Source organism: Pygoscelis adeliae, unplaced genomic scaffold (genome assembly GCF_000699105.1).
Source record: "Pygoscelis adeliae isolate BGI_AS28 unplaced genomic scaffold, ASM69910v1 Scaffold242, whole genome shotgun sequence".
NCBI classification, from domain to species: Eukaryota; Metazoa; Chordata; class Aves; order Sphenisciformes; family Spheniscidae; genus Pygoscelis; species Pygoscelis adeliae.
Genome location: NW_008824369.1, coordinates 541304 through 557281, shown reverse-complemented (window position 1 = coordinate 557281; position 15978 = coordinate 541304). Strand labels below are relative to the sequence as shown.

The 15978-nt window shown below is 35.8% G+C and overlaps 1 protein-coding gene across 1 annotated transcript in view; it reads right to left on the bottom strand.

Annotated features, from left to right (window-relative positions):
* The window catches only part of LMTK2 (lemur tyrosine kinase 2), a 60266-nt gene that overhangs the window by 17658 nt on the left and 26630 nt on the right, over nucleotides 1-15978 (bottom strand). The window contains exons 2-6 of the mRNA XM_009320053.1: nucleotides 9048-9172; nucleotides 8124-8268; nucleotides 6304-6377; nucleotides 5641-5759; nucleotides 4160-4247 (exon numbers count right to left, since the gene is read on the bottom strand). Coding sequence (XP_009318328.1) covers nucleotides 4160-4247; nucleotides 5641-5759; nucleotides 6304-6377; nucleotides 8124-8268; nucleotides 9048-9172 — 551 coding nt within the window. The remainder of the gene's footprint in view (nucleotides 1-4159; nucleotides 4248-5640; nucleotides 5760-6303; nucleotides 6378-8123; nucleotides 8269-9047; nucleotides 9173-15978) is intronic.

Here is a 15978-nt window from a genome sequence, read left to right as displayed (position 1 = left end):
TAAACCACACACCACTGATATATCTACTATTTGCCTCATACTGATATTGACTATGATTATTAAACAGATTTGTTGAACTCTTTGGTTAAGAAGTTTTCATTGCAAAGATTCTTTTTTGATTTGAAGATAATAATGTTTTCAAGTGGCAGTAATTAGAAAAAGCCCAAACAAAAGAAAGAACCTACCACTGCAGGCAGGCACCTTCCACTAACAGCAACATCCCTAAAGCAAGCTACAGGGCATTCTAGGCAAATACTGCATCCTGCTGATCTCATCTGCTCAGGGAATTGCAAGGCTTGAAGAATTTCTGTAAGAATTTGATAGGCAAATCAGTCTCACAATATACACGCTACTTCCACATTTGAATAACTTTCCTTTACTCATAAATTATGTCAATCCATTAGAGGATTTGCTGTGCTGACAAAATGCTGGCCACACACGGCTGAGTAATACATTAAAGTTAATAAGCCAGCTACCACTATTTTTAACCTGGCATCATTCTACAAAGTTTAACAGTGAACAGTTAACTATTCATAGAAAACTGCACCATCACACTAAGCAAACTAGTAAGGGGGGAGGGGCTAAGAACTTATTGAGCATTTCTTTTAGTATTTACTATTTTTTTTAAAAATTTTAACACAAAGGAAAATTAGGATTTAAAAACTTTAAATCATTTAGGTGCAACTGACTTCTCTTGCTTCTTGCCCAGCTCTGCAAAGCAAGGGACATAGAGGAACTTGGATTAAGTTATAAAATAGGCTAAATGCTAGCAAACACAGTTACTGCATATACAACCAAGCCATCTCAAGTAACAGAAATGTATTAGTAGTCTATATGGCCAAGAAAACAAGTAAGTTAGCCTGCATGACATTCAGCGTTGCTACCGTGACAGTTACCTCTGGTATCTCTGCACTACAGTTTCCAGTGCCTCTGATCAAGACCTTTCAGTGCCAAGGAGCCTGGGAACTGATAATCCAACAGGGCTGAATGAGCAGCCGAGACAAGGTCAAGTAGCCCTAAAAAGGCTATGAATCCTAGTAAGAGAAGTTGCAAAAGGGGGACATGCTGTGATAGGCTATGCATTTGAAGGAGTGTGAAGAAAACAACCACTAGTACCCTCTAGACTGTGTTGGTCAGTAGAATAGCCACATTTTTCATTACTTAATATGCCAAACTTGCAAAATGAAGTCTACATTGCTGAAAGAGCAATGAGCAAAAAGAACTGTCATCTGAAGACATTTAAATTTCCTATCCAACACAGTTGACATATTTGCCACCTTTTTTCTTCACCATCAAATTCTTAATCACATAATACAAGGGATTAAAACAAGTTTATTCTTTGTTGTATATACAACACCAGTAACACAAGGTAAAGAGCTTTAGCATAGCATTATACTACTGCTAGCAAAACAGGAACATGTTTCTCATCCTTCCCATTTGAACAATATATAGTCACCACAGACACTAGAACTTCTAGTCAACCACTTCAACTGCGTCTGCCCCTATGGTCTTCCTGCTGCAGAATCAGACTCTTGCATATTTTGGTAGCACTTCCATATCCCCTGATTTACCCAAATTCAGAAAAAAAGTACAAAAGAAGCTACCAGCTTTCGAGATCATTTACTAAAATCCTGAAAAATAAAAGTAACTGCCATCCCAGCCACAGTGATAAAAAGCAGCTTCTAGAATATCAGCCTACTGACACTCCACTAAAAACCTGTCTACTAAAAAAAGCTATCTAGCCATACCTTCTATTCCAAATGGTGCCGTCTGGCTTCCTTCACATTTCTCCCTTCTTCATGTCTCTCTTCTCCCCTCACTCCAGTATTGCTACCTCCCACACTAGGCCCTGGGACTACAAGAAGAATTAGTGACATACAGTGATACTGAGCTAACTTACTGCACTTGTCTCAATCTCTGCATAAAACAGTGAACACTGTTTTGTCTGCCTAGCCCCTGTATATTTATGTGCACAGTGAATAAAATACTATGATGTCTAGGAGATACTCAGCTCTACCAAGTAAGAACTCTTCAACTAAGCCAGCCTTTCAGTATTAAAGTCATGTTTAACTCACTATAATATATAGTTTTCTAAAAACAAGTTTTAGTTCACTTGGAATAGAAATCTGCAGACATTTACTTTCCATTCCAAAGAAATTACCTAACTACATTCAAATTTATAAAACTACCATTTTGGCTGTCAAGCTTACTGCCCCCAGTTAAAGTGAAAATCTATTTTATCCCCTTAAGTAAAATCCTTTCCAAATTACTCTGCAGGATCATGACAATTTCTGGCATTAATCATTGTCATCAAACAAGGATATTATTTTTTGCCTGTATACTTAAAGTAGGGCAATCTTTAAAAGTTATTCCATCTTCAAATTCAAAGTTGGATTAAATAGCGTAACTATTTAAAAACACGACAGCAATTAAATCTGATTAAAAATTTAGATGTATATCTGTTAGACTCTATAAAATGCAATTCTCTTTCAAGGGTCCTTTTAAAGAACCTCCAATTTGAGTAGCAGGTTTAAAATCAGTAAGAAGTATTCCATTTCTACCTATTGAAAAACTATGAAAATAATTATATGGTTAACCTTAGGCACCTACTTTTTAATTCTTAGCAAAAACAGAACATTTCACTTTGATCAGTCACTTAAAGGTCAGGCGTTTCTTCCATTTGGGAAAGAAAGATTTTATCAGCACTTCTGCCTCATTAATTTACCACAGCTAATAAATTTGAGCAAAAGAGCAGTAATGAAAAATATAGTTATTTAAGGTCACAGATTAACTGATGTTTCTCAAGAAAACTCAAAAGTTCATGTTATTCTTATTTAAATTGCTTGAGGCAACTGATGCAACTAGAACTGTATTTGTGCACCTGAGTTTCAAGGAAAATTCTGTAGTAGTGAAGCTGATAAAAAAGGATCTTGCTGAATTTTGTAAATGCAAACTATCTCGCTTCTGAAAGACTTATTTCTTAATAACATATACATGCACTTCTGAGTTCATTTCTGTCTTATCATTTCAGAGTTTCTTGAAAAATGTCATCTAGACCACAAACTTTAAAAGCAGCTATTGAGCCAGTGTTTAGATAGCCACCTGGAGTTCTGGGTTTGTTTGGGTTTTTAGCAATGTGTTATGCTACAATAATGCAATTCAAGTCTTTCCAGACCATGGATCCATCACCATATACACATTTTAGTCTCTGAAGACTCTGGGCACAGTTCAAACTTTCTATACATGCATACCACCCCCTTTCTCCCAACATTCATGTAAATTCCAACACATGCACAGGAATGCAGTGGCTGAGCAAGGTTTTTGTGCAGCTATCTTTCCCATCTTCAGTGGACTTTGTGGCACTAACAGCAGAGCAGAAAGCAGTGAGAACACCCTTCACTGCACTCTTAACATTTCCTTTGGTGCTCAGGAAGCATAATAAGGCAGTTGCTGGGGGGGGGGGGGAGGCAGGGAAAGAAAAGGAGGATAGGATAAGAGTAGGGAAAACAAGAATACAGTAACAGAAAGGATCAGGAAGAGAATAGGATAATACTGAAAATTCTAGCTATTAGAATACACTCATTACCGATTCTGGAAGTGAGCCCACCATTGCATTTTAGCCCAAAGCTGCACAGCATGGGTAAAATTTGGGCACTCTGGAGGAGGGGAGGCAGAAGGGAGGAAATTCTTTTCGTTTCCTCAATTAACATTTTCATAGAAATGATAATAAAAGCACATTAAGGCTGCACAGACAAACAGAATTTAGGACGTGATTGTGAGCATGTGTATGTCATACTGGACTGCAATAAGAAGCTTCCTTCTAAGACCTCCTTTCCCCTCCAAGCTCCCTGTTACATGATGTAGGCAGGCTGAAAGAGACTAGTAATTCCGTTATCAAAGAAAGAACAGCTGTTTTCCTCTTCAGAACATTCCATAAGCACCTAGAATTTACATGATGAATTGAAAAGAATATAAACAAAAAATTACACTTGTGGTCTGTCTCTAAACAAAAAAAAGTCTGTCTTCTGCAATTCTGGTTTATTCAAAAAACTTCCCAGAAAGAAAAAGAATCATTTCATGAGTGAAGGGCAGTAAATACACTACATACAATTTACACCAATGGAAAAACAACTGCAGCCTTTTGTATAAGTGCACTTACCAAGTCACAGAACTCAAAAACTAGGAGATAAGGAATGGCTTCCACACATTGCCCAATACACTGGAGAACATTTGGATGCTGAAGAATGCTGGAGTGAAAAAACACAGTTAAAGCCAGACAGATCACAGTATACATTATTTGCAGTATAATGCAACACACTGAAATCCCTACCAGAAGTTTCAACACATAACGTTGGCGGGGGGGGTGGCATGAACAAAGGTGCAAGTATCCATAGCCACAGATTCCATTTGCACCTTTGTCTCTCTTTTGTATTGCTGCAGCATATCATTGAGAGCAGCCGAAACTCGGAGGATCTCAAAACCACAAAAGCCAGCACTGCCACAAGAGAGTCACACCCATCCTCCCACCATCCCTTATACCAAAAATAAATGCACGCAACTGGTTCATGAACTACACCAAGGAACCAATCTGGCTAAAAGCTAAACCTTTTTTTAGCCAGGTTAGCTCCCAGCCAGATCAGTTACTTTTTCTAAATTGCTTCAAAAAACACTTGTGCAAATGCAGCAGAAGGCATGAGATTTCTTCTTCTGACAACTGGCAACAATTTAAGCCTAAATGCAAATACCACTAGGACATTAAGAAAACAAAGCTCTCTATGACCACTCACTTGTAGCATATTCAGGCAAGGTAAACCACACTGAGGTATGTCTAGTGAACTACAATACACCTCCCTTCCAGTCATCCACAAAAGCCATTAACTTGTGGCAGCTAGCTCTTCAGAGAATTCTCACTATTCCCAAAACATGGGAAGCGAACTTACGCTCCCTTTAATATACCAAATTCCTTTCTAGTATACAAAGACTCAACCCCTAGGAGCAAGTATCCTCCAAGCATAACAGCACAAGAGGAAGAGAACACCAATCCTGTTTTATTGGCATTTCCAGTCAGATCAATGATTTCTCAATTGTAGAGTACTACTGAACTGAAGTTAGTGTAATTCTGTATTTTTTTGTGCACAAGCCTCCTTGCAAGCTACCTGAACAAAGTTAGCTTTTATCACTATGTTGCATTTAATTTTTTTGAAAAAGGGAGCTTTAAAGAAATTGATGTGTATCTGATAACAGATAAAGTGTCACTAATTCCCCTGCTTCTAACGGGAAAGCCAAGTACAGGAGTTAAACCTCCGTTCTCAGAGGCAAGTAATTAGGCATAAGGTTAGTTTGCAACATCAGGAGTTTGCTCCAAACAGCTGTAGAAGAAAATCTGATAAACCAAATCAAGTGTGTTTTCCAGTCATGAACAATAGCTACTAAAAACATTCAAGCAAAGAACTTATTTTTATTTCTAAGCAAACTCAACTTTTGCTCACTTTGGATTGACTGTATTTCACTTTCTAAAGACACACATTTCAGTTATAAGGGAGGGCAAATAGAGACAGTAACACTGAACGAAAGAAATGTCTATAATTCATATGCTGTAGTATGAAGTGTAAGTTAACCAAGCTGTGAAATATTACTTACTAATATGGTTCTCCATTTCTTAAAAACTGTTCTTGCTCCTTGGGACCTGCACTTGCCTTCAACTCCTTCACTATAACCCTTGCTACACTAGTACCGGTGTAAATCTCTCCAAGCAGAACCTGAAATAAAGATAACCGTTGTGTCTTTAATCAGTAGGGAAAAAAAATTTGGAGTTTCCCTGCAGAGAAAAACCAAGAGCTAAAAAACATGCTGTAACATTTTCTGGCTTTTTTTGTCAACACATGCAGAGCCTTGATAATTAAACACCCATACTTAATAAATCTTGACAACTGATCTACACATCAACTTTCAGAAAACGTGTTTTCTAGTGAAGACCACTTATTTACTTAAGATTTTTTTCCTAGAGAGAATTGGTAATAACAGGAATATATTAATTCAAATCCATGGAAGTGAAATGTCTACCTAGTAAGTAACTCTGGTAAGAAGTTACATGTAAATTAAAGCAGCACTGATTAGTGCTGTAATCGCAGCACTAATAACTGCAAGCAAGGAAACATCTAATTTCAACTTCAGTCTTTCTTATCCTATTACTGTGGGGTTTGTTTTGTTTTTTAAGAGTACCATTTTAAAGGAAATACAGTAGCCTAGTCAGTTACGAATAAGACTCAAACTGCAGTACAATATTAAAAGATAACTTCTCACCTTTCCAAACCAGCCATTTCCAATTTCCTGGATGTAGTTTAGACTCTGACGTGCAACTTGAGACTTTGATCCATCTGCCACACACAATGGAACAAATGTAACACGTATCAAACCACTCAGATGGCCAAAGTTATCTAACTGTTGAGGAGATAATGCAAGCTCCTACAGTATTTATTCCCAATTATGTGCATACATTCAGACCAAGCAACAAAACCTAGACATACATAAAGTATGAAAGTAACTTTGTGACAACAGCACTCAAGTGAGACTTTTCTCAGCTCCAGCTTCTAAACCATACTAGAATACACCCCCTGCAAGAACACAGTGATTCTCCTTATGAAATGTAAACTTTTAATTTTTTAACACATTCAGTAACAAAGCAAAAAGGCTGAGTTCCAATTCCAATATAAAAGTGTATCATATCCTGTAGTTGGGTAGAGCAAATAACCTACTTACAAAAAAGTTTCCTATGTAAATAAAAGTAGAAAACACAAGACAACTCATTGCTTGTACACCTTAACATTTATAGTTATATAGAGAGTTACCATTTTAAGAGAAAGGGTTCGACTGCTTTACTCTTCAGCCCAACTGTCCTACTTATGGCTACCATCTGGAAGGAGGACATTTTCCAACTAAAAATACTTCACATAAAGAGCCCAGAGAGGGAAAGGACAGAAAACAAGACCCAGAGCTTGGCAGAGGATGGACAGTAACAATGGCAGACTCTATACTATAGAAGAGATTCAGCAGTGTTTATCCCTCTGCTGCCTAATTGGCACAAAAACTTCCCATCATTACTAATTGTCTGACTGAGCTCACATTTTTATTTCCATAAACCAGTTTACACCAGTATTACTTTACTGGAACAGCTATAGCTGTCACTGTGCTCCTAGGCACAGAGAAGGCTGTATCAGTACAACTACATTTTTACCAGTGTACCTTACTTGAGTACACTGCCTTACTTCTGGCAAAATAACTTCTAGTGACAGGAAGTATAGTTTTAATAATTATGGCAACATAGAAGAACTGACATAAAATAAAAAATTTTCACAGATAGTTTTCCCTCACTCACTAAAGCACTGAGGAGTAACATTTCTTTTGTATTAAAGTACACTGACAGTCTCTTGAAATTTGTAGGTACAGAAATTTTACTAGAAGCTTCCCTGAACATCTAATGATTAAGCAACACAAGCAATTATGTAAAAATTATATGTGAAGTAGCATAAAGTAGTTCTCATATTATACTAAACTATGCTTTTAATATTTAAGATGCTTAAGCTTCCTTTTACAAAAATTGTATTTTAAAGAATACATTCCAAAAAAACCTTTCACACAGGGAAAAGAAATCTAATGCTGTCTTACCAATATCACGTTTACAGCATGAAAAGTCTACAGTGACGTTAAGAAAGTGATGCAGCTGAAACAGTAGCACTGCTGTCATGTAAGGGATTCACTCTTGCTTCCATTTAAGGCTAATGGCTAAAATTCAATGACAACTTAGCCATGAAGAAAACCACTAAAGAGCAGAAGTCACTAATGTCCTCGAGTACTTCAAACCCTTTATGTATATAGAGGCATAATGAAAGTACTCTAAAGAGGTTTATTTAAGCTAATTTTGTTCTCTTAAGCTACCTTACATGGCACCCTGCCGTAAGTTAACATTTTTGAAGTAATATTTCCACATTTTATCCTATACACTACAAAATATATTTACTCAGTTTATGTAAGTTTTTTACGGTCAAAGCAAACAATCAGTTACACTCCATTTTTGACACTAAAACTACCTACTTTTGGATTTTCATTAAAAACCAGTATTTTACCTGTACGAGATGGAAACTGGGAGGGATTTGGTAAAGCAATATTGGGAACTGAAAGAGTAAACACTTCTGCTGGAGACTGAACAGATGGAGTATCTTCTGCTGGAGGTGTAAAATCTATTTCATCATCAAAGTTATCTTCAAATTCCTGCAAAAAAAAAAAATCTTAGTAAACAAGCTGATCTTTGTCGTAAACGAGGCTTAGCTTTTTTCCAAGGACAGTGATAGATTTTTAGGTTTTTATTCCTTATTTTCAATTTATTACTGACTTAAAGAGATTAAAGTATCAAGTAATGCTTTTAACAAAATGGGTTTGTTTTGGGTTTTTTTGTTTGGGGATTTTGGTTTTTTTACTTTAAGTGCTATCCCTGGCTTTGAATGATTACCATGAACTGCTGAGGCCAAATATTCTCCATTTAGAAACGAGAGCAAAACTCAATTTTAGGAACACTGATAACCCATGATCCAAAAGTAACTGTTCTCTCACGGTAACAATTTCTCCTCAAGAGTTTTGCTATAATGGATATGTATCTTCAGTATTCTTATTCGACAGGAGTATCTTAAACCCTGTCAGCAGACTAAGAAAAACAAATTAAAAGAATACACAGAAAAACAACAAAAAGGTTCTTCACAGCAAAATTGTCTCAAGGGTATACTTTTACTACTGATCCTGATAGCTAGTAAGGATTTTGAAAAGACGTTAAAGATCCTTACTGCAGCATGGACCACGTACTTAAAATAAATGGTTGCAGCAAGATTTCACAGCATGTAGAAATACAGTTGCTGGCTATTTCAGAAGAGAGAATGTACAGTGACACTGAAGTGTCAATAACTGCAGAGTATTAGCACAAATAATCAAGTATTCTGGATATCAGAATGCAGCTAAGAATACCACTTGTATATACATTTGTAACTTCAGATGCTTACCTTGAAATCTATCTCAGGGTCTTTACAGCAGGAAACACAGTTCGCAAGCAGTATGACCAGTACTACTAGAGTACATATAGACAGAATCACAAAAGATGAGGAAACTTCAGCTGTGGCTCCTTCTCCTAGAAATAAACACATATGTAGTATTATATAAATATGTTTATCATTTTAAGAAGTTCCTTCAAAACATATTATCCATCTGCATTTATTGAAAAGATGGAGTTTGAACATTTAACTCTGTGGACATCATCACAAATAAGAGGAAACTAAACAGAAAGGACATACTGGTAAAATATACCCATGCTCTACTACCTGCCTGCACCCTTCTGGACTTACTTGATTCAAGCTAAGAGGCCACAGCCAACACGATTAACCAAAGTAGGTAATGAACGGTGATAGTCCCAAGCCTCAGGATTCTTTAAGTCAACAAATTTATAGAAATATCTAAACACGGATATTAGAAATCTGGTCTTTTTGAAGACATTTCCCATGAGCCAAAACACCCGCACTAAGAGAAAAGGCAGCTAGAAGAAAACCTCACTTAAACTGTGTACAATATATTACTATAAGGCAGTACTGTCTCTTTCAATAAATGCATTCATGACAGTCTGCCAAATATACAAGTTGCTTTCATAAGTGCAATGAAAGCTCCACCCCAATTTCTATTTCTTGTGACTCTTAGGTGATTTGTCTCCATTTCAAGAATATTAGACATGATCCCTAACCATTTTGCAAACACACTTCCAAATAATTTTCCAAAATTTTATATATAAACGTTCTACAACACATTTTCTATGATTAAGTCAGGTTATTATTACTCACACAGGATCAAAAGCTTCAAATGGTACTTTATAAAAATCTTAAGTCTTTGCCAGGGGAATTAACCTATTTCCATCCCTGTTTTCATCTTAAGTTGAGAACAACGATGTGTAGTTCCCTAGGAGACCACAGCACACATCTTGAGGGTTTTTGTTGTTGTTGTTTCTTTTTAAACAGGTACTGCCATGGGGACTGGAAGAATAGTTGGACCATATCTGATTAAAATATATTTAGATATTACACCAGTGTTGAAGTTAAACAATGTCAGGTGATTTGGACTGACTGGATTTTTTGGGAACATCTGAGTATCACTGGGAATGTCTGGCAACCGAATACAGTGTAAACGAAGCCTCAAAAGTAAAGAAAATCAGAAGTTGATCGCTAGTTAAGGGACACGCCCACCTACCTCAAACCTTAAAAAAACCTACAAAAAGTAATTAAGAGATATCCAGAAAAAGCTACAGCTCTTCATTGTGTTCCACATAATGCTTACAGAATATTTACTTATTTTAATTACATGTAAAGAGTAAATTGACATAATCAAGATACTGCTTTAAAAAGTGTTAGCATACTTTCGGAAGATCCCATATTTTCTGTACAATAAATTAGGAATATTATCTATACAACAATAAAAGCTAACCAAAAAAGGAAGGTTTTCAAACAAGTGATACTGTTTCTAGTTTCCATAATAGCTCTGGCATTCTAACCTCATTAGAGAACATGAATACTTGATTTCTAGATAATATATATTGTTCAAACACAGATCAACCACAATGCGAGGCTGCTCACCACCTTTTAGTCAAAATTCTGAAAAAAAAAAATCTCTGAAGCAGGCTCTCAATGGAACAATTTATATTCATTTAAATCAAGTCCTCTCCATAATACCCATGTATTTTTCCATTTGTAAGCATCAACAAGAAAAAAGGGGAAGATAACAGCTGATTTATGTTTACTTCCTTCAGATGTTCAGTAACCTTACTAAGTAGACAGAAAATTACCTAAACCACAAATATAAGCATTTTGTCAAGTCATTAGGTAAATTACTGTTGCAAACACACACACAAGTAATGTAGCTTTAGATAAAATTTAAGAGATTCCTTTGAACTTCTAACTGAAACCAAATAATTAAAGGTAGCTTTACTACAAAAAAGTAAACATATTTATGTTACCAGGTATTACTAATTAAAATAATTATTTTAAAGACATTTTTCCAAAACCACCCCACCTAATTTCCAAACAGCTTCCTGACCTTCACAACCAACTTCACTGAAATAAGAAGTCAACTCACCGCAGAGCATCTACTGAACAGATGCAGATTTTCCCCGGCTAATAAACACCCGTGAACACATCACCACAATTACAGTATCTATTCCTCGCAGTAGAAGATTAAGACTCCTGAACCCCCTAGAATGTTTCATCCAGTGTACTGGATGCATTTGGGAAAGTTAGCCAAGCAAAAGTAAATCACTACACAATGAACTCGGACACCAAGAGCATGTTCTATTATTCACAAAATGCATTACTAGCAAGTCTTAAAAGACTGCTATTTGAAGACTAACTTCAGACCAGATCCTTAAGAGGGAGGTGTAAAGCACCTCAGCTGTCAAGTGTATAACACACTAAAAATAAAGATATTGAACTTTTATTTTGGGTTTATGGTACACTACAATGTCTCCTTTTTGATGCCCACATGGCTAACATGAATTTTACAGTGTCTTCCTGCTCCCCACAGGAGAGCATTTATTGTACATTAGATACGCTGCGCATGTATTCAGCTATTTTATATGAAAAAGACAACATATTTTGGTTGGAACGCCTTCTGTAAAGAAAACTGCACATTTATCAAGCCTAAAATCTAAGTGTTTTATGGAAGTTACATTCTTTCCCATAATGTAACCATCTTCTTTAAGCATCCTGGAATGAATACAGAAAAAAAAATATTGTTGCTGTTCATTATGTTACTTCCTAACCTTACAAACCTTTTATAATTCCCAAGAAAAGAAAGTGTGTGAACTAACAGCAATTAATTGGAGAAAGTAATGAAGGTTTTTTTTAAAAAAAGGGAAAGCAAACCACCTTTGAAAAGACAGCTAACCATTAACAGTTCATTAAGACGGAAGTCATCTAAACTTCCAAAAGCACAAGGAAAATTTCACATACAAAGTTATAAAAAGATGCTTTAATACAAGAAAAATGCCAATTATCATGGGCAAGTTTCTGCAACACTTACAGAATAGCATTTCAGATGACTCATACAAGAGCCACTTACTAAGAACTACAGAATCCATCTCTATTTGGATAAACTTTGAAGTCTCTCATATAGTCATTAATAAGTGATATTTTTTAATTTGCACTTCTCTTTAAAAAAAGAATGTAAAATTAAATATAAAATGATGGTAACCTATAACTGGGCTAAAATTTATTATAAGTGAAGTTATTTTAATAGCTTGTATAAATACATATTCAGTGATGGAAGTCACTGATTAAGTATTGGAACTGGTGTTTGATAAAGCACTGAAAAATCTGCTGCAGTATAACCTCTTTTGCATTTTTCAACTATTTCCATCCAATGATTAATTCACTGGAGCTTAGTAAAATGTCTCGGAACTGAAAAGGTAGGAGATGTTTAATACCTCCTTTTGTTTGTAAATTGTGAAAGTATGAAGGGACAACAGCTATTTATTATGATATCCCGATCAAAAAAGCAACCAGGAAGAAATCCGTTCAATTAAACACAGAGAATCATTTTATATAGTTGTTAACAGGAAACAGTTTTCTTTAATAAAAAAACCTGTTAAAATATATTGTAAATTTAATTAATTTTAATTTAAACCTAGATTTAAAAAATCCAATAAATATCACTCACAATTTCATAATGAATGCAGAAGTTAAGAATCTTAACATAATAGATTCTAAAAGTAGAGAATCTAATAAATTTACTCAGTATATCATCTCAGTTTAAAAGCCTACCATATTTAATGTAACCCTACGCAGTAACAACCTACTACATCTTAATATCCATCCAGAAGTCAGAATCTGTTCTTTAGGAAAGGAACTGCAAAAAATACTATATATAAGGTGCCAACAATATAAGGCTTTCTGTCAGTTAATACAAACAGTCTAGACTACTTTGGTCTGGTATATCCAAACTACTTAAGCAGGAGGACGAGGCCTGGATTATATCACTACTATATTAAAATAAGCAGGAGATGCAGTGTGTCTGTGTTACTATATGTGTTACTGCAAGGTTAACACAACATAATGCTTTACAAAGAACTCTGTGCTAGTAAATGTTCCATCTCAAAATGGCATCTAGATGATCCTAAATAATCGACACAGAAAATAAGGTCTTTTTTCAAAGTATTAAATACTGGTTCTATGCTGTTATTTACCCACTTTTAAAAAGTACATAAAAATTCAAAGCCTTGGCTGCAGTAGGTATTTAATTAACAGCTATCAAAGCAGATTCTTCAGCACCTCTGAAGACTGCCATTTCATAAGCAAGTTTTACACTAAAGTCTAAATTTGAGCACAGCACATCTGAAGTCGAACCCTGTATGCAGGCAAGTACATGAACATGCTCACTGAAAAAACAACGATGATGAATTATGCTGGCATTCTCAGGATCAAGTACGGACATGAGAACATACACTTCAGTACGTATTAGCATGTTTCAAGGGGTGGAAAAGTGTTATTGTCATACAAAGCATATTTCAAAGCAATTTATATAGGTCAGGATTCTCTATGCCTTCCTAAGTTTCTTTCAAGTCTACTTTCTTCATAAGATAGTTCACTGACTACCAAATGCAACAACTAAGCAAACAAAAGTTTGCTTCTCACTAGAACTGGTTTCCTTCTCCATCGAATTTCCCAGTCTGCCCACAATACTCTCAAATACCCACGTATGTCATCCACCTGTGGCTTCCTTTGCTACCATTCATTAGGAACAACACACATGCCAGCTAGCCAAATAGTCCATGTTCACTTGCCAACAGCCACCACTCAGAACAATACAGGGCCAGATGTAAATGCCTGTCATATGAGGGATGGTAGGCCTGCCTTTCTTCTACAACCCGATTATGAAAGGCCATGACACTTGAAGTCTGACACTCTCAAATTTGGTTCAATGAGATTAATCATGTTATTAAGGTCTCAACCTCCAGAAAATTGGGCTAAAAAATACATGACACTGCACAGTTCTAAGCTTGGGGAAAAAAGAAAAGTAAATGTACATGACAGACACTACTGAGTACACTAATAAAAGATATTCACTACTGCGATAAAGGCAGTGCAAGGCCCAGATAAATTAAGCATTATTAGGGAACAGTGAACTTCAAGGGAGCATCTGATTTTAAGCTTTCAGCACAGTAGTTGCTATGCGACAACAGCTCCACTGCATAAGCAAGAGCCTCTTTTCTTTCAAGAACAGCTATATAAATGGCAGTTCTGCACTAATAGCTATAACTATTTCCAGCACAAATCTAGCATGACAGCAGTCACTTAAACTGTCTCTTGGACACCCTCAAACTATATGATCATGAACTGAGATGTTACTTTACGACACCAAGTTGGAACAGAGCAGCCTTTAAAATACTAATGAATGACCAAATCTAACTTTGCTCCCTAGCTACCTCCATGGTATCTTTCATAAACTTGATCAGTTTACTTACTCTGCATTTAATGGATATTAATGCAACCAGATTAAAAAGTATAATACCACCCTAATTTATAGTGCTTTGATAAATATGATTTTAAAAGCTATCCCGACTTTCCTAAATAATGCTGTCATTCTCTTCTATGCTAGTAATTAAGTGGGAAAGCATTCTCAACTCCTACCCAGTTCTTCACAAGTCTGACTCAGACCATTATCTTTTCCTCACAAAGGGTTTCTCCTGCATTTATTTACTCCTTGCAGTCTTCAGAGATTTGCTACTAATAGGCACAAAACCAATACAGATACAAACCAGGTCTATAAATTCTGAAGGCCTACAGGTAACAGGTAGAATACTAAAACAAAAGCCTATTCAAAACTATTTTAGACAGATCTATTGTGTAATGTCTGATTTGTATGACAAAGTAAAGCACAACATGCATTGCAACTCCTGTATTTCACAAAAAAACCCTCAAGAGCACATTCCATTAGTTACTGCATTCCCATCACCTCAATTTTTTCCTGCTATGATCCATTTAACAACTCAGCCAAAAAACAGCATCATTTTTGAGAATAAGTTTCAGCAGAAATGTGTGCAGTACCATCATTTAGTTGTGCAATGCTGTATTACAATAGGCTTTAAAAATACTATATTAGAACTGCATTCAAATCATCAACCTTCAGCTAAGACACGTCACAAGCAAACAAAAACTTAACACAAGTTTTGAAGGAGTGTTATTTGCACTTCAGACATTCTTTTGAGAAAAAAAAATGAAGACAATTTTAAGATGAGAGAGGCACTCCAAATTCCAATCAGCCCTTTGATTTGAATGACCATTACCAGTACAACAAGAAGAAACATTCCCGAGATCTCAGTTGACTTTCATTGACTTGATGTCCTCAACACAATGCCAGCACCTTAATGAAATCTAAAACTGTTTCCAAATGCCCAAAGTGTTTCAAGCAGAGACTGGAAATGTTCCTTCATTGAGCAAATACCTAAGAACACATATATATAACACTCCTTAAGGGACTTTAATGAGGTTCTTAGTTTATACCAGAACTTTTCAGCTTTCAGATTTTTAGTACTTATTGCCATTCAAAGAAAACACAAATGTTTAAAGTTTTAAAATAAAAATAATCTGGAACAAACTATTGAAAATTTTATTAGTTGTAGAGAGTTATTTCAAAAGCCTGTCCTCTCATGACATTATTACTACCCTTATATTGGATAATGCAAAGTTTGTGTAACTAACCGAAGTAACCTTCAGTATGGATACTGTCCTGGTTTTGGCTGGGATAGAGTTAATTTTCTTCCTAGTAGCTGGTACAGTGCTGTGTTTTGGATTTAGGATGAGAACAGTGTTGATAACACACCCATGTTTTAGTTGTTGCTCAGCAGTGCTTACACTAGTCAAGGACTTTCCAGCTTCCCATGCTCTACCGACTGAGAAGGCT